Source organism: Malaya genurostris, chromosome 3, assembly GCF_030247185.1.
Source record: "Malaya genurostris strain Urasoe2022 chromosome 3, Malgen_1.1, whole genome shotgun sequence".
Lineage (NCBI taxonomy): Eukaryota > Metazoa > Arthropoda > Insecta > Diptera > Culicidae > Malaya > Malaya genurostris.
Genome location: NC_080572.1, coordinates 290,542,714 through 290,561,066, shown reverse-complemented (window position 1 = coordinate 290,561,066; position 18,353 = coordinate 290,542,714). Strand labels below are relative to the sequence as shown.

At 37.3% G+C, this 18,353-nt stretch overlaps 2 protein-coding genes across 2 annotated transcripts; one reads left to right on the top strand and one right to left on the bottom strand.

The window, feature by feature from the left end:
* The first annotated feature begins 8,330 nt into the window (after window positions 1–8,330).
* LOC131438992 (ADP-ribose pyrophosphatase, mitochondrial) lies at window positions 8,331–10,085 on the top strand. Its single transcript, XM_058609449.1, has 2 exons — window positions 8,331–9,046; window positions 9,101–10,085. The coding sequence occupies exons 1-2, from the start codon at window positions 8,821–8,823 to the stop codon at window positions 9,745–9,747; spliced, it is 873 nt and encodes a 290-aa protein (XP_058465432.1). The 5' UTR covers window positions 8,331–8,820; the 3' UTR covers window positions 9,748–10,085.
* On the bottom strand, window positions 9,778–18,114 carry LOC131438993 (CUE domain-containing protein 1). The gene is made up of 5 exons (XM_058609450.1): window positions 17,898–18,114; window positions 17,742–17,832; window positions 17,630–17,664; window positions 17,348–17,553; window positions 9,778–17,131 (listed from the first exon to the last, which is right to left on the bottom strand). Exons 4-5 carry the CDS (start codon window positions 17,507–17,509, stop codon window positions 16,469–16,471), a joined length of 825 nt encoding a protein of 274 aa, XP_058465433.1. The 5' UTR covers window positions 17,510–17,553; window positions 17,630–17,664; window positions 17,742–17,832; window positions 17,898–18,114; the 3' UTR covers window positions 9,778–16,468.
* Window positions 18,115–18,353: the final 239 nt, after the last annotated feature.

Below are 18,353 nucleotides of genomic sequence, written 5' to 3'. Positions count from 1 at the left end.
CCGTCCGTCCGTGTGTGTGTGTATGTGTGTGTGTGTGTGTGTGTGTGTGTGTATGTGGGTGTGTATGTGTGTGTGTATGTAACAAAAATATGCACTCACTTTTCTCAGAGATGGCTGAACCGATTTTCACCAACAAAGATTCAAATGAAAGGTCTCATAGTCCCATAGCCTGCTATTGAATTTCATTCCGATCTGACTTCCGGCTCCGGAGATATAGGATTATATGTACCAAAAAATGAAAAAAAATATGCACTCACTTTTTTAAGAGATGCCTGAACCGATTTTCACAAACTAAGATTCAAATAAAAGGTATTATGGTCCCATAGTTTGCTATTGAATTTCATTTGAATGTGACTTTCGGTTCCGGAGTTATGTGGTAATATGTGAAAATTTGAGAAAAAGTTTACACTCAATTATCTCTGGAACAACTCAACCGATTTTTGCAAACTAAGATTCAAATGAAAGGTCTTATAATATCCTGAAAATTTGTAGAACATTTTATCTGGATCCGACTTCCGGTTCCGGAATTAAAGCGTTATAAGTGGAAAATTACCAATTTTATTTGTATTTTTCCACGAACGATGGTCAAAAACAGGTACAAATTCCTTAAAACTGTCTGATAAATTCTTCTAGTTTGCAGAGTTTGTTAGTTTGTGGGCATGAAAACTTAATTCGGCACTACTGGTCCCCTCTTTTTCTGTTTCGAGAGCACCGAAAGTGGAGAAAAAAAACTCCTTAAACTAAATTCACTTCGATTTCTCTGCGATGCTTGAACCGATTTTGACAAATCTTGATTTGAATTAAAGTTCATACTGTTTTTAAACCTACTGTGAAATTTCATCCGGATCCGACTTCCGGTTCCGCAGTTGCAGGGCGATAAGTGTCAAAGTTTTCAAATCGCCATATAGAGTGACAATATGTACAACACCGAAAGAAGAAGAAAACACAAAACGAACAAGGCGTGCTTTGTTCTATTTCGCACACGTTATGTAGTGATGTCAATAATAATAATAATAATATTAATAATAATAATAATAATAATAATAATAATAATAATAATAATAATAATAATAATAATAATAATAATAATAATAATAATAATAATAATAATAATAATAATAATAATAATAATAATAATAATAATAATAATAATAATAATAATATTAATAATAATAATAATAATAATAATCCTACTACATGTTTTATGCTGCTGATTCATGCTGTTTAGCTTGACTTACATATGCAGAAGTAACAGAAACGCAGGTTCGTTTCGTTTGTTATATTTCGTTTAATTGGTTTAATCGAAATAGATCATGAGATAGTAAGTATAGGTTTGACTACGTTCAAAACTGTTCCAAATTGTAGGTCATATTTGTTGGTAGCAAACGAACCAACTCTGGCTATTCCGTTTATCTGAATCCGGTTTTGGAAGAATTGGAAATAGTGATTAAAAACTTCAAAAAGGATCTCACTCACCTTTCTTTGAGATGGCCAAATCGATTTTCACAATTTTATAGGTTCAAAAGAAAAGTCTTACAATTTCATACGGAATTCCTTAATTTGTTGTGTATACTACTTTCGGTTCCGAAACTACAGGGTAAACAGGATTTATAGAGTTTGTGAGATTAGGTCCGAGCAAATTTTCCTATTTCTATTCAATAAACAGTTGTTTTTCCGAATTTCACAGTTATATTTATGATGTAATGAGTAATATGAGAAAGGCATCATTACACCACTAGGTGGATTAAAATAGGTTTTTTAATAAAATTCCGGTTCGTTTTTTATCATAAGGTACAACTAATCGATTGTGGGTTTGACTAAACTATCATTTTTGATTTATCGAGTTGGCAGTTTAGCAATGACACCCAGTCATTTGAATTTATGACACCTATTCCAATAAATATTTTTACTGCTCTTTTCGGGGGGCAGCTAATCGTTCACCGCTTGAACATCGAAATTTTGCCTAGCTTTATCACTAAACTCACAGATGATATGGATATGTAACAAAAGATTATAATTCCTAAGAGGGCAAAATGCTCACAGGATACTACGAAATTTTTCCTCCACTTGCAGAATAGCTTGCTGGAAGAGTTGTTTTGATTCCGTTTTCAAATAATACCACTTCACTTCAGTAGCAAATTTTTAAGCGCTAAGCGTTTTTAATTGCATTGACATGAACTATCCGAAAATACATTACTCGTAGATGAAACTAAAACATTTATACTGTAGAAATATCTATTCAGAACATGGAAAAATTTGTTTACAATTAACTCTTATATTCATCTGCATACCTTCACTGACATGAAACGGCCACTTCATAACTGACAAAAAATACGGTTCATTTGCCATTGAAAATTTTCGATATGCAACATTTCTGGTGAAATGAAGAGGATTTTTGTACTGCGTTTTGCTATCTTCGTTCTCCGCTAAGTGACAGCATTTGAATACATCAATTTCGTTTAAATGATATGTTAGTGAAATCAACAACATTTCAGTTGGAACAACCAGAACGTGAAACAGCAATTGCAATAATGTTAATTTTGTGATCTGCGGGTTCTCCGTGTACACTCGTTTTGTTGAGCATTGACTGATATGTGCCTGACTACCTCAACACCGTCGTCGCGGGTACGAGAAAGGCAAGCGTGATGAGTTTTTCTCATTGTTACCAAAAATTTGAGAAAACATAAATTTTGAGTCATTTATGATTTTATTTATGATGACATGGAGAAATAATTAAGTTTTTGTGATTAGTAAAGACTGTCCCAGAAAGTATGGACGCACTTTGATTTCGCTGTAAATAATTCACAAGTGTTAAATATTCAAATTTTATTCGATGTACTGATAATATTAAACTACAACTAGTGTTGGTGATTGCCGAAGATTTGACAGAAGCTGCTATATTGCTATCTATATTGTATACAACATTTTCAATCCGGTAGAAGATGCTACAAGAACTCGAGTCTCTCAATGCATGAACCGCGAGAGAATTTTTCTACATTCCTTCGCTCCACTTCATACTCTGAGTATTTCACGGCCCTTAAAAAAAATTACAGTCTGATAATGATCGTTGCTGTGTGGAATTTCCCAAGAGAGAATCGCAAATTGACAATTATCGCAGAAAATCGAGTCGATGATTCAACTTGATGATTCTCATACTAGGTTGCAATATTTCAAAACCCTTGTGTGGAGCATTCACAGACATTTTCGTAGACACAAATTATACGAAGTTTATATGCACATAGTTAGAATAAGCGGCAATAGTAAAATGATTCTATCGCAATTATCAACTGCCTGTTTAGAATCGGATCGCGAAACGAGAATAAGCGACCGTTTGTTGCTTCAGAGAAGATCCCCACAGCAGCGTGCTAACCTTTGATTGTCAGAAATGTCATCGAGAGAAATTCGCTCTCGCACTGGTGTCGATTCTATGTTAAATGAGCCATGCCGGGTTTTTGTTGTTGCGATGATTTCCAACTCTCTTTTATGGCACTGATTCAATCGTTGAAGAGTTGCCAAAGAACGTTCTTTGATACGATAAAAGCCATCCTTGACTACAACAACAGAATATTGTTCTCAGCATTTGCTACTTAGCCATTGTAGACTAGCTGACGCACCTTCTTGCGAACGTTCCTCATTAAATTCCGTACAGACTTCTTGGCGACAAGTTTTGACACTTTTTTCCAATCTTTTTCGAACTGTTGAATGGTTTCGGCTGTCGAGACATGTTTCCTAAGATGTGCCTTCGTTAATGCCTAAAATTCCTCAATTGGTCGAAGCTGTGGGCAATTTGGTGGATACATGTCTCTTGGGACGAAAGTGACATTTTTGGTAGTATACCATTCTACCGTTGATTCCGAGTAGTGGCAAGAAGCAAGATCTGGCTAGAAGACAACATGATCCTTGTGGCTTTGAATCATGGGTAGAAGTCGTTTTTGTAAACATTCCTTAATGTATATTTCGCTGTTCATTGAAGCAGTGGTGATGAAGGGTTTCGAAATCTTACCGCAGCTACAAATCGCTTGCCAGACCATAGCTTTCTTACCAAATTTTTCGACTTCGATCGAAGTCTCGGACTGGTTTAACACTTGCCCTTCTCGCACCGTATAATATTGTGGTCCCGGCAAGGATTTGTAATCGAGTTGCACGTAGGCTTCGTCGTCCATGATTATGCAGTTTGAATTTCCAGCAAGAATCGTATTGTACAGCTTTCGAACCCTCGGCCTGATCGATGCTTCTTGTTTCGGACTACGTTTTGGTTGTGTCTGTTTCTTATTGGTTCGAAGATTCAAACGTTCTTTAGCACGAAGAAAATTTGACTTCGAACTGCCCACTTTTTTGGCCACATCTCGAACTGAAACCTCCTTCTTTTGCTCGAACGCCTTCAGAATACGTTTATTCAACTGAGGGTTAGCAGGACCTTTTTTGTCGTGAATACGACTTACTTTACTATGGGGTGCCTTTTCAAAATTTACCCTCTGAGAGAGTGATAAGTTTTTGATCGTGAATATCTCTTGTTGTAACTAACGAATCAACATAATTTTTGCTTTTAATCGGTAATATGATCACAATTTTATGATAAAATTATCAGTTGTGTGACATAATCTCAAATAATTCAAAATTAAACTTTTCTTAAATGTTTGGTATAAACGAGTATCAAAGGGCGCGTTTGCCTTGCTCGTATTTTTAAAGCTCATAGCTCAGTGATCTGTGAATGGATTTATATAATCTAACTACCAATAGAATCGAAATTTTTCAACTTAAACGTGTATAGCAAAAGCATTGAAGTATTTCAATAGTACACTATTGAAAAACCTGTCTCATTTGACCCATGTCAACACCAGCCAATCAGAACGCGTTCTGAGGAAGAGAACTAAATATCTGCTGCTGTGCAACAAATCGTTCGAGAAAAATGTTCCGAACAGTGCTAAATATCGTAGTGAGTTCCACAATTTGGTACTACTGAAAGGCAGGAATGAATCCCGTACAGCATCCTGATAGTTTCTATCAATGAAATGCAAATCCAAAATGAAATAATCGACATTAAAATTCTGTATGCGGCTATTTTTATAGCCGTTACAACCGCCCATTAGTGAAAAAGCTATAGACGAAATCACGTAAAAAGAAACCTCTTAACAAAAATTGGATCAGTTTGGATTCTATCACCACTGCGAGCAGATGTATTTTGTGTCGTTTGCAAAGCTAGTTTCGCTTCCGATAAGAGCGATTACGTCACAGCTGCCAGTCATTTGCATTGATGAAAAAACAACGGCGGAGAGCATTACACAAAATCAGCCGTTCTAATGGCTCAAATGTTTTCTAAAGAACTATTAGGATTTGTTGTTCGCAAATCGAAGGTAAATATCCCCAGTGTAGTGTAAATCTAGAACAGTTTGGTTATGGCGTTTTCGTTTTTAATTTGCACTACACCGGTGCAGTGCTACACGGAGGCATGAATAAACGAACAAAAATGACGAAAACATAAACAGTAACCATGGACTACCATAAACGATTCCATTGCACAGAGCTACACCATACTTTTGATGAGTGCTACACCAGTGGTGTCGGTGCAGAAAAAGTGTAGCACTGGTGTAGTGCAATTGGCAAAAACGAACGATTTCAGTGCCACCTTACCTACACCGGTGTAGTGCAATTTAAAAACGAAAACGACATTAGATTTGTGCACTTTTCGCTGTGTGAAATTCACAGTAATCGAGATCAAGTGAAGCCTTCTTTGTTTTTGCGAAAAATGTTCCAGAGCGTAATGTCGTAGAGAATTACGCAAGTTGACCCTTCTGAATGCTAGAAACGAATCCATATAACATATTGATAGTTTCGTTCAATAAATTGGGCCTATTGTATCATTGATCAACCCAGCGAATTAATGTTTTCTTTATTGGAAGATTATAATCGGTTCTAAACGCTACACCTACACCAACCATATCAGTATCGCACCCACGTACAACAGTTCAGCCTGAAATTAGATGACGGAAGTCAGCGGCATCCATCGGAATTCGAATTCAACTCATCACTCTCCATCACAAACGCTTGCATAAAAGGTTCTTTTCAGAGCCACCATTATTTTATTATAAAGAACTATACTGGTTATTTCATAATATTTGTGTTTCAGAATGTTAAATATAACTAATATGTGCTTTAGTTTAGGTGCATCGTTTCAAATTCTACATACAATTTCATACAATTGATCAACTAATTGATATTCGGAAGTGATAAGGAACATGTCAGTTGTTTTCTTATTCACGACATCCAGTTATGTCTCTGACATTGCCCACCCGCCTTTTTTTCGACCCGTTTTCTGTTTATCCTCAAAGATCTTATCCTCACCGAACTTCCTGATTGCATTTCGCACGGCTTTTTCACTTACTCCTTCCATTTTCCCTATCTTTCTCAGTGACAGTCCGCGTTCTGTGCACCATTTGTACAGATTTTTTCGACATTGTTCTGCTGAAAGTGAATCCTTCGGAATTCTTCTTCAAAGTGGATGTGGACAGGTCGTTTATTGGCACATTACCGCGAAACTGAATTACCGGTAGCGACACCTGTCAATGAAAAATGGAACCAAGAAAAGGAGGGTTCTTTTGAAAGTTTTCATATCGGCCGTAGTGATTTGCAACATTTTTTCGTTTATTCAATAATACAAATAGATATTAACAATAAAAGTAAACTCGAAGTAGAAGAAAATCGATTTCAATGTGATTACTACTACTTACGATTATACATGGAAAATCTGAAGAAATGTATGAAATTGGGTAAGGTTAGGTTTTTTCGGATTAACTTTTTTTTAACAGAAACCAGTGTAATTCTTATTCTTAAACTTCTACACACTTAAAGTTTTTAGCTGAGTCTCGGCAAAAAAATGCCGAGATTCGCACAGCCGAGTAATCAGCAATCATCTCGGCAAAAATAAAATAACTGAGCGTCTCGGCAACCTCAAATTTGACAAACGTCAAATATTGCCGAAATCGCCAGCATAAGATTTACTGTTTGCTCAGTGAAACGTTCGCTGAATATTCGGCAATAAAATAAAACGAAAAAATGGAAAAAAAAAACAAATTACCGAATCATCAGTAATTAAAAATCCAGGCAATTAATTTTGTTTGTAATTTCTAAACATTATAAACACACCATTCAGGATCAAAAATTCATTTTATTAACACTTAAAGGAGGCTTACAAATTTGTTGCCAGTAGTGCTTAAAGCCTCTACCTTAAAACATGTAGCATAATAAAAAGCGGCGTTTCCGGATGCGGCCACCTTGAGTCGAGCTGGAAATATGAAAATTAAAATAAATATACAAAAATTTTCAATATTTAATGATGCATATACGGTATTGTTCAAAAAATAAACTTACTTGGATCTATTGAATTTGTCCATGCATTGGGTTATTTTTTCGCATATCCCCCAAAGTTTTGTCTCGAGGACTCTTTGAGCCCCGTGTTGGGTGTTTTTCCCTTATAATGTGATCTGATAAAGTCGCTTTTTATTAAACGGAAACATGTCACTATATTTATTCAATATTTTTACTTGCAAGTTTCTTCGAAGATTATCCATTTTTTCACTCGAGAATTTCATCAGAAAATAATCGCGCAATGCGAAGTGAAAATGTAACGCGGCAATAAATGACAGCTGTCGTGCTGAATCTCGGCAACAGCTAGCGCATATTCCGAAATCTCGGCAAACTTCTCTGCTGATGTCGGCATATCTGTTGTTTACTGATAAATTCAGCAAGTAATTATGCCAAATTTCGGCAAAGTGAAACATTTTACCGAAATATCAGTGAATGCATTTAACGAAGTTCAGAAACATGCGTATTGATTACTGAGCAATCAGCAAATTTAGGTGTTGCTGATCAGTTTCGGCATTTTATTATGCCGAGCTCAAGAAATGGTTTTAAGTGTGTACTTTGATTTTTTAAATGAATTTGCTCGTTTTTATAAGAAATCGTAGAAAAAGCGGAGTAATTAAACGTTTTCCTCCCAATTTGACAGCTCTTGCTGAAAGTATCATCTCTAAACAAGCAGCGCATCTACATTTAATTGCAGCGTCATTGTGCCAATTGTTCACAGCCCAAATATCTGTATTTCGAGAAGCATGTAAGAACCACACACTCATAAATAAAAATGTTCGCACCTGTAATACGTCATCGTGAATCCACTCGGAGTAAATAAACAAATATTGAGGTGTGATCAGAAATGACGAAAAGCTGCCCTTACACGAGACAATATTATTGTCAATACAAGGAGTATTGACAATACTTTTGATCGTGTAATGGAAACTTCTTTGGATTGACGAAAATATTGTCGAAAAATCAAAACTGCTCATCAATCCGACAATACTTTCTCTCCAGTCAGGAAACTGTCAAATATGTGCAATGAACTCATCTCTCAATATTTCAATGTTCATTTGCAATATTTGAAGCTCCAAACGCTTGATTTTCTCGAAAAATGCGGACTCAAGTTACCAAGTCAATTGGATTGACGGTATTGACAATACTTTGGATTGACAATAATATTGTCACGTGTAAGGGCTGCTAAACATCGTTAGGTTGTTTTTAACTCGGCAAAGTATACGGAAAAGTTTCAATCAAAATTTCAAAATATTTGCTCTTTCATTTCACTGTATATCCAGTTGATGTCGTGATTCGTGTCAATGCTTTTGATGTATAATTTTAAGAGCTAACAAACAAAGTCATAAACTGAATTAGATTCCGGCACACAAACACAAGATTCGTTGCTTGGCAGCAGAAATCCGAATCCTGGCCTTATTTACATTGTTATCGATTCTGACCTTATGTAACGATCGCATGGTTGGATCTTTGAGTCGCATCGCAGTTCCCACACTTACGGCGATGATTCCTGGTATCTACAAACATTCCCGCTGTAGGAACAACGTGTATCCCCGCAGTGACGTTCGCCGTTATCCAGTTCCGGATGAAGATGTTTGTTGGTCTGTAGTTTATTCGGACTATCAACCGCCGTTTTATGAGGCAAGTGTGATGAAGGGTAAAGAATGGGCGGATTCTGCTTTTGGTGAGTAGAACGAGAGCTCAGTTAGTGTGATTTTGATTTTGTGTTTCGTACTAGAGCATCCGAGTTTCAAAGCCAAATGGAACCAATTGGACGGTAAAGTGAATCGAGTCAGTTTCATCGGTGAGTATGAGATTCACAGTGGTTACCCGTTGAATTTGTTCGGCCGAACTGGTCTACGAGGAAGAGGTTTACTGGGACGTTGGGGACCGAATCACGCGGCTGATCCAATTGTAACCAAGTGGAAAATCAATGAACACGGCCATCATGTGATCAACGAGACCTCGGGGAAACGAATCCTACAAATGTGCGCTATCGAAAGACACGATTGCGGCGAGTGGGCCATTCCCGGAGGGATGGTAGATCCAGGTGAAATTGTGAGCGCTACTCTGAAACGCGAATTTATGGAGGAAGCAATGAGTTCCTCGAGTGGTACAGAGGAAATTGAACGATTTTTCGCTGGTGGCAAAGAAATCTACAAGGGATACGTAGACGATCCGAGAAATACGGACAACGCCTGGATGGAGACGGTAGCGGTTAATTTTCACGATGAGGATGGCAGCATTGTTGGACAGTTCAACCTGCATGCGGGAGACGATGCGGCAAAGGTCCAGTGGATGGATCTTGGGATGGACGTGAAACTTTATGCAAGTCATGCCTTCATCGTTCGGAAGGTGGTTGAACTGCTGAATGCTCACTGGTAGGGTTTTCGGACGAAGAAACCTTCACACGTGTTTGTTTATTGAGTAAAATTATAACATGTAGCATAGTTTAATTTGATGTTTTTTTATGAGTTTCATACATTTCACTTCACTGAGAAAACCTCGAAATATGCTTCAGATCTGAGTTAGTGAGTTTTGTTGCGGTGTTGAAAAATCAATCGAGAAAAAAAATTTCCTTTCGCTACTGCAAACTATCATATTACGTTATTGCATTTTATTAGGTTTATATGGCGTATTTATTTAATAAATAAAACAAACTATCACGTAATCGTATTGTGATTGCAAGGAACAAGGTAATAAAGTTACCAACTGATAGAAAACGGCTTCTGTTTTTTTTTGCTTCTTGACAACAGTGAGTTGTGAGTTCGTCATATGTTGTAGGCATTTTTGCATTATCGATCTTAAACTACATTGTTCAAATAAACCAAAGACGATGAAATAATATACTCAAACATAATTCAAATATTGGAAGAAGTCGTATTTCGCCTCAAAAAAGGACTGTTTAGTGATGGAAAAAGACAGAAATGGCTGTACCCAATGTCACACATGCAAGTACCCAGTTAACTCGTCTAAAATTTGATTCGGAATTCAGTATGATTTCCGAATGGTAATAATATAGACGGCGGTAATATTTTCCAAATCTTTTTCTTAGATTTATGTTCGCAAATGTACGGTTGATAAAACAAACACAAATAATGAAAAAGTGGCGAGTTTTCAATGCTTTTACCAATCTGCAATTGTGATAAAAAGGCCTGAAGTTTTTTTCATTTAAAAACGAGTGCTTTTACTTAAGTTGGAAATTATGTCTGTTGATTGAAAACAATCACAGAGTATTTTGAAATTCTTCCAAATTCGAACTTTATCAAAACTAGCATTTCATTCAGGCATACATCATCCCCACTATGGAGGTTTCTCATGCGAGAAGCTGGAGGTACAACCCGTATCAGATCTTAAATTTGTAGTAAAAGAATTCAATCCAGCAGCCTCATTTTCATTTTTACTGTCTCATTCGTAAATCAGCGCATTCAAAACAAACGAAATTTCAATTTTCATTCTTCCTTCGATATATTAAGAATTTTAGAAGTTTGGCTATGAAGAGAGTCTATAATGTCGTGAATACGATTTACTTTACTGTGGGGCGCCTTTTCAAAATTTAGCCTGTGGAAGAATGGGCAGAACTTTATCGCGAATATCTCTTGATGTACTTAACCCAACAGCATATTTTTTTCTACAAGCTATCGAAAATATAATCAGGAATTTGTGATTAAATTTTCAACAGCGTCAGATAACCATAAATTGAAAAACAAAGTTTTCTAGAACTTTTGAAAATAGTGAGGAAAATTCATCACGCTTGCTTACCTTGAGGTAGTAAAGCACATATCAGTTCCGATTATCTACTAAACCAAGTATAAAAAGTAAACTTTGATTGCAAATCGTTCGTTTCTTCTAGTGCTTCAGACGGAACTGGATGTCGAGGTGAGGTTCTCCCACCAACATTAGTAAAAACAAACCAAGTATAAAGCGTGCTTCGCTCAGGTCGTTCTTTAATTTGGACTTTAATGGTCGGAAACAACAGTCGCCAGTAATGAGAGCAAATCTTTTGCGTGGCACAAAACCACAAACGCTCAGGTCGTGCTCTCATTTGGACTTCGGTCGCCAAGAGAAGCACTCGGCAATGAAAGCGCATACGTTTTGGGTGGTACAAAACCTCAAACACACGGGTCGCAGAGCTAGTTTCCCTTTAAATATGATCGATTGCATCATCCTGCTGCTGGTCGTTCGCATTGGAGAAAATTACAACGAAAAATGGACAACAATGGGGAACATTATGCAAAACCCTTCTAATGGCTCCAAATGTTATCTAAAGAACTATAAAGATTGCTTCTTTGCAAATCGGTAATTAAAACCATCAGTGCAGTGAAAATCTGAGATAATTTTCGCAGTGCAAAATTCGCAACAGTGTTAAATATCTTAGTGAATTACATATTTTGGCCCTCCTGATTGCCAGAAATTAATCCCGTGCAGCCAGTTTTTTCACTGAAAAATTCAAATCTAAAGTAAGTCATCGACATCAAAAGTTTTTATGTTGCTATTTAGAACCATAATTGTATACCTAAAGAATTATGCGAAATTTTCCTTCACTGTATACGGCCCATTTTCAACCAGTTGCAGTTTGTAGTAGAACTTTTTGCTGATTTGCTATATAAAATGCATAGCATCGACTGAATAGATTCGAACTTAACTCGTCACTCTTCATCACGAACGCCTTCATAAAAGATTTTTTGCAGAACCACCATTATTTCATCATAAAGAATTATACTGGTTAGCTCGTAATATTTAATTGTATGTCAGAATGTTTAATGTAACTAATCAGTACTTTAGTTTAGGTGTATCGTTTCAAATTCTAGTAGTGAAAAGGGGGAAAGCTTGCACAATTCACCCAATCGATCAACTAATTGATATTCGAAAGTATAAAGAAAATGAGTCAGTTTTATTTGTATTCACGACATCCAGTTATGTCTCTGACATTACACTCCCGTACTTTTTCGTGCTGAAGTGACTCAGCTGCGCGACACCGCGAGTTTGGGGATGGTGAGCAGGGCTTGTATTGTGAATCCTCAAACGAACGAAGCAACAAAAAAACATCTGCTGTGAACACTTTGCTTGACATAGCAGAATGAGAGACCTATATCAGAGAGAAACTGGATGCGTGAAAGTATATGCTATTGAGCAGATCAATTCCCTTGCCTATAGTAAATTGCCTGTGCTCTCAGTCTCAGTTAACACGTGAACTAAGCAATCCATGGCAATGTAATGAAATGTAGGATTCGCTCTCGTTAGTATTGTATGAGAAAGAAGGCCTTGCTTCACGACGTGCTACATGACGCGAAGCAAAGTCAAATAGGTAATGTTTACGGTGTTTTCACAGTGTAGGTTTACAGAAACCATTTTTGAACATATGTTCGCATTCTAAGACCAAATTTGATCACATTTCAAACATACTTTAAACATTTTATAGTAGAAATTAAGCATTTGAGCACATGCGAACGATCAATTTGTTTCTGGGGAGTTTACACTGTGTACATATCCTAGAAACATAGAAAGCAATGTTTTTTAAATTAATATTCATCGGAACTAAAAGTTATGAATCTAGCTTCTTCATAGGCATCTTCAATATGAGAACCATTCATCAAATGCTAACCTCGTGAAGCATAGGTCTCAGATAGCGGGCATATTCATGACTAATGAACGAACGAAGCAGCTTTCCTTGCTTGGGTTGCGCTGTGAATTCTACCTGACATACGAATGTGTGTGAATAGCACAGATGGTGAAACCCTTTTGTTAATATTCGTTGCTTCAATTTGCTAGCCCTAATGGTGAGCAAGTGTACCAAGTTAAGAATTTTCGTGTTTCTACAAAAAAAATAACGCATGATTTTGATAATTGGTACGTCTGAGAAGTACTTTCAGGAGTACCCTCGATAGCCCAAAAAACATTATTGGTAAACAAAACAATTCGGTAATCAATACATGATTTTCGGAGGCTTGTTGATAACAATAATTACATTTTCTCCGTAATTTGGATGAGATTTCCTCTCCTGTACTGCTTTCCTTAATACAATCGATAAGATTCACACTTGTTTTAGATATTACATGTATTAAAAATATCATCATCATTTACTTCTCTAAAGTTTTCCGCGGCATGTCGAATCTCGTACATAGAAGTAGGGGAGAGAAATGTCAAATTCGTACGCGCCAAAATAGCAGCACTGCGCACCCATACAATTGACATGACATGTTGAATGAGACGCCGTGCGATGGCGTTGCTGTACTGAAGATTGATTTCGCTCCAAGCTGACAGGGTCTGATTGCAGCAAGCTTGTATTTGACCTCTTTTTACGCGAAGAAACTCTCTTGTATGTCCGTGCCATCGTGCAGAATCTGCTTTTAGTTGTTTGTTTACAGTGAATGTTTCAACACTGATCGACTTTGAGGTTAGGTTTGTTCATCATATGTTATGGCACACCTGCCCCATAGTAATATCACAGAATAACAGACAGGACACTCAAATTAGATTCTTCAATCATTTTAACGGTCATTTCGAATATTCCTTTATTTGGGACAGTACTCACATGTGTCATGATGACGCCACGTTACCCTATCAAAAACATCCTGTCTGTCATCTAGACTGTGTTTATTTTTTCATTTACCAACAGAGTTGCCATTCATACAGAATTACCTGTAATGTATTGATTTGTATACGTCCATGCGAATTTCATGCAGGGTACAGATTTAATACATATTGCCAAAACTATATACATAATTGTGCTACTTCTCATCCTCCAACGCAATACAAAATCGAACCCGTTTTGTTACAATATTTACTTGCTTCTGGTCTGCCGCCACTTAATTTCGGGTGAAAACTACTGTGAGTTTTCTTTTATTAAGAGTCTGGAATCACCCAGCCAAGCTGAGACAATTTGATAATGCGTGTTACCTGTTCAAGCGACCAAAGAAGAAAGAGGACGAATTAGTTCGTTGATCGCTTACTACGATTAAATAATAATAAGCGTGGTATCGCCATGGATACAAACAACACATTACCATGGGTACAAACATCACACTACCTCGTGTTATTTCCAGGGGTGTATTGTTGTGACTAGTTTGCTTCCAACGAATGTCTAGATATATTTAGGAAGGTATTCACAACCCCACAACTACCAACACAATAAAAAATAGTCTAGATGAACAACTTTGAGTCGAATAAATGGTTACCTTCCAACATCGCGAAAAAGTTAAATATATTATCAACGTAATCCAATAATTTATTGTGACGATTCATTTTCAAATATTTTGATGAAATCAGGCATCCCTGCGAGCAGCTGATCGGTGTTGACAAACGAGGGGAAACCAACTAGTAAAAAAACTTTTACATAACACAAGGGGTGTACAGATAGTAAATAGTTCGCGCAGTACAATATAGGTGGAACTAGTGCATCACGAAAAAAAAATTTATAAGAATTTACTTATACTGTCATGTCTGTTAGTCTGTGGTAATATGGCGAACTTGCCCCGTTATGAACCTATGGTACACTTACCCCTCTGGCAGTCTTGCCCCACTTTCCCATACCATCGGTAGTGACAAATAGTATAGTCCATATGACTATAAACGAAACCGCTGGATGTACGGCCATTGTAACCTTTCCAATCACACAACAAAATAAGAAGCAATTTGATTCGGAATTCATGACCTTCAAAATATAATTATTATTATGGTGTATTTATATCCGATTTTAACTTTTTCGGTCGATCGCCGAGTGGGAAAGTAATAAATTTTTGTTTACGCTTCGTTAAATTGGAATCCGAATCAGAGTCGACAATCGGTTCCGAACCGATTTGAGGCGGAATCGGTTGTTGAATCTGAGCACGACAGTAAACTAAATAATAAATCGATCAAGGTTTGATGAATCAACTCTGATACCTAGCTGTCCTGCTGTGCATGATGGAGAAAAAAAAACATCTGAAACATCCAAATGCTCATCTCCTAATTTCTATTTGGCGAAACAAAACACCTTTGAACATTTGTTATACTGTCTTCAAGCTTATTTTGACCAATGCCATTGGCGAACTCACAGAACTGCGAACTGTTCGTTGTCCTGTCGGCTTACTGTATTGAATCGAAACAACTAATAACCAACTAAAAGTACGTATAGAACTATGAAATTACCATCATAGAAGCATTTGAACTTATTCTAAATATTTCACTGCGGAATTCGATCTGAGCAGTAAGATTGTTGTTCTAATCGATCTGCTTAGCAGCAGCAACTGAGGAAGTGCGGGCGGGGGTAGCTAGCAATTTGCACTATCTCAGAGTAGTGGAGTTGTTTTGTTATCGTTAGCTTGAGTTTAGTTTACTGTTGTTTATAGTTTTAGGCTCACTTTTTGTGTATTTACGTTGACTTTTGTGTTACATCATTCCGCACGGAGATTCTTCTGTGTCGTAGCTCGACTACTCTTTTCTATTCTGCGGTGACTAGTATTGGTTGATTTCGTTTAGTTTTGTTTTCTTCTTTTATATGTTGTTTGTTACAGCTGCGGATGCGTAAATAATCTATTCACCAAATGGCAACGCTCAATTTGCTTGGCCTGTGTACTAATTTGAATTTGCGGTTAGACAAAACAAGTGGACTATTCATAAATTAAAAATAAAACTGTTCACCGCATATTTGCACTTCACATGATAACTATTTTTTATCACTGTCCCGATAAAACACTACAATTGTACAATTGAATCGTACCAGATATAAATGCTGTTCTACAAACTATAACTAATATAAACGAAAAAACAAAAAAATAAAGAATCTCTATGTACAAATAAATAAAAAAAAATCAACAAAACTGACAAACTGAGTGCCTGTAGCGATTGCAAGTGCAGCAGGATAATGTATAAAACAAACCATTATGATATGACCGCATTCATCAAACCGTCAGCTCAGCCCATGTCTACCAATTAGTTAGTATATCGATGCCTTTTGATGCATGGATTTTCCAATTTTCCACACGAAAATATAACAGTCTTATCTTATAAAACACTAAAATTAAGGTGTATCTCTGGAATCAATTTGTCACCTTCTATCGCGCATTCCCCTACATATTTTCATCTCGGCATCCCGGATTTTCTAAAAACGGTCCACGCAAAAACTTTACTTCTTGACAGCCTTCTTCGGTTCGTCATCGTCGCTGTGTTCCTCCTGCAGCAGCAGCGAATCGGGATGTCTGACGGCACTTGCCTTTTTGTTTGTACCCCGCTGCCAGGTAAAAACCCGGGCCAACTGGGCAAATTTTTTCCGGGAAATCTTACCCATGTGGCGCAGTCTCTCTTTGAATGCGGCATCATCGGAAACCTTTCCCTGGTGATCTTTCTCCAGGGCTGAAAGGAACTCCTGGTTCCATCTCAGCTCGGCCATGAATTCTTCATTTTGCAACATCATTGCAAACTGTTCATCACCGAGATCGAACTCGGTGTTTCGCGATGCTTCGCCGCTTAACCGAAGAAATGTCGGTGGCAAAGGGCCTAGCATAGGAGGGTTCCATTTTCGGTTGGCGATCGGTTTGTCGGCTTCTCGAACGTTCAGAGCTCCAACTGCAACAATCCGAGGACTATTGGTGGCACTTGAGCTACCGGGAGATTTCTTTATCTTGGGCGATGCACCCAAGGCCGTGGATTTAGGCGAAGTACTGAGAAGTGCTGGTGTAGGACCACTAGAAAGATCCAGCAGGGTTCCCGTCCCTGGAACAGTATTGTTTCCACCAGATGGAACTGTTCGGCCCGTATCGCCATCCAACTCCTGGCGCAATTTTTCATTCTACAATAGAAATCGAAATCAAGCTTAAAAATTTAGTTGACGATTCCCCGAATAGTTCGAAGGATAATCCGTTCAAAAATTTCCATTGTAAGGCTTCAGTTTAGACATGCATTTTACGAACTATATTTATAAGGCTTCTGTATCTCTCTGTTATATCCCGTGATCACTTTCCTACTCAATCTTATATAAAAACTATAACAAAACAAAATACCCAACCTGATTATCGGTGCTCATCGCCAGCAGCTGATCAATGGTGGCATCCACGGCTCCCTGGTTTGCCCTCAGTACCGCCTCTATCACGTCTCGATCCATATCGGGGAACATATTTTTGAAATCGGCCATCGCTTGAGCGAACTCCAGCTGCATCGTCGAGGCCATCCTGCTGCCTAGCCGCCTGTTCAGTTCACGTGCGCTCACTAGCACTAATATGTGGGAAGACAAATGAAAAAAAAAATAAAACTCCAACCCAGCAGCCAGTCAATTAAACGTCAATGTCACCTCGGTGTGATGCGAAGGATGGGAAAATGATGAGACTGCAAATAGGACAAAAATTAAGGTATTCATCTTGTACTTCAGATAACGCAAATCAACAAACTGCACAAATATTTACTTTATTACGCAGAACTTTATTATGCTGGAGTTGAAACTAATGCGATACTAATGCTCACGTAAACACTTTCTCTATATCTCTGTCGCTTATCCTGCCAAAAAAAAAGAAAGTCCATCATCATTCGCGAATGCAGCAATGTAAGATTATTCTTTGTACCCTTTCAAAAAAACAACGGTGGCACACTTCTTATCAGTTATACTCCATGTTTCCTAATTTCGGTTTTGATTGCACTTAATTCGATAATTTAAACTTAACTAGTAGACGATGATAAGAACAATGGTTTGAAGATTTTTTTTTGCTTAAAACTATTTGATGACTTTTAATTATTTTTGTTTTGCGTTTGATGAAGTGACAGCCAGTGCTAGGAAATTGACAGCGAGTTACGGGCTAACATCTCGTACACCGTTTTATACACTGAAGGGTAGCTGATTATTACGTTTTTAGAGTAGTATGCGAAGGGGTGCTCAAAAACTTGTTGGAAAAATTTCGATTATTCTAAGAGCAAATTCAACAGCTGGAAATTTTATATAGGAGATCTATAATAGAACTGAACCTGAAACAAACGTATTCCATCCGTTTTAGTTTTAGTTGTTCGAACAGTTCTACTATCAA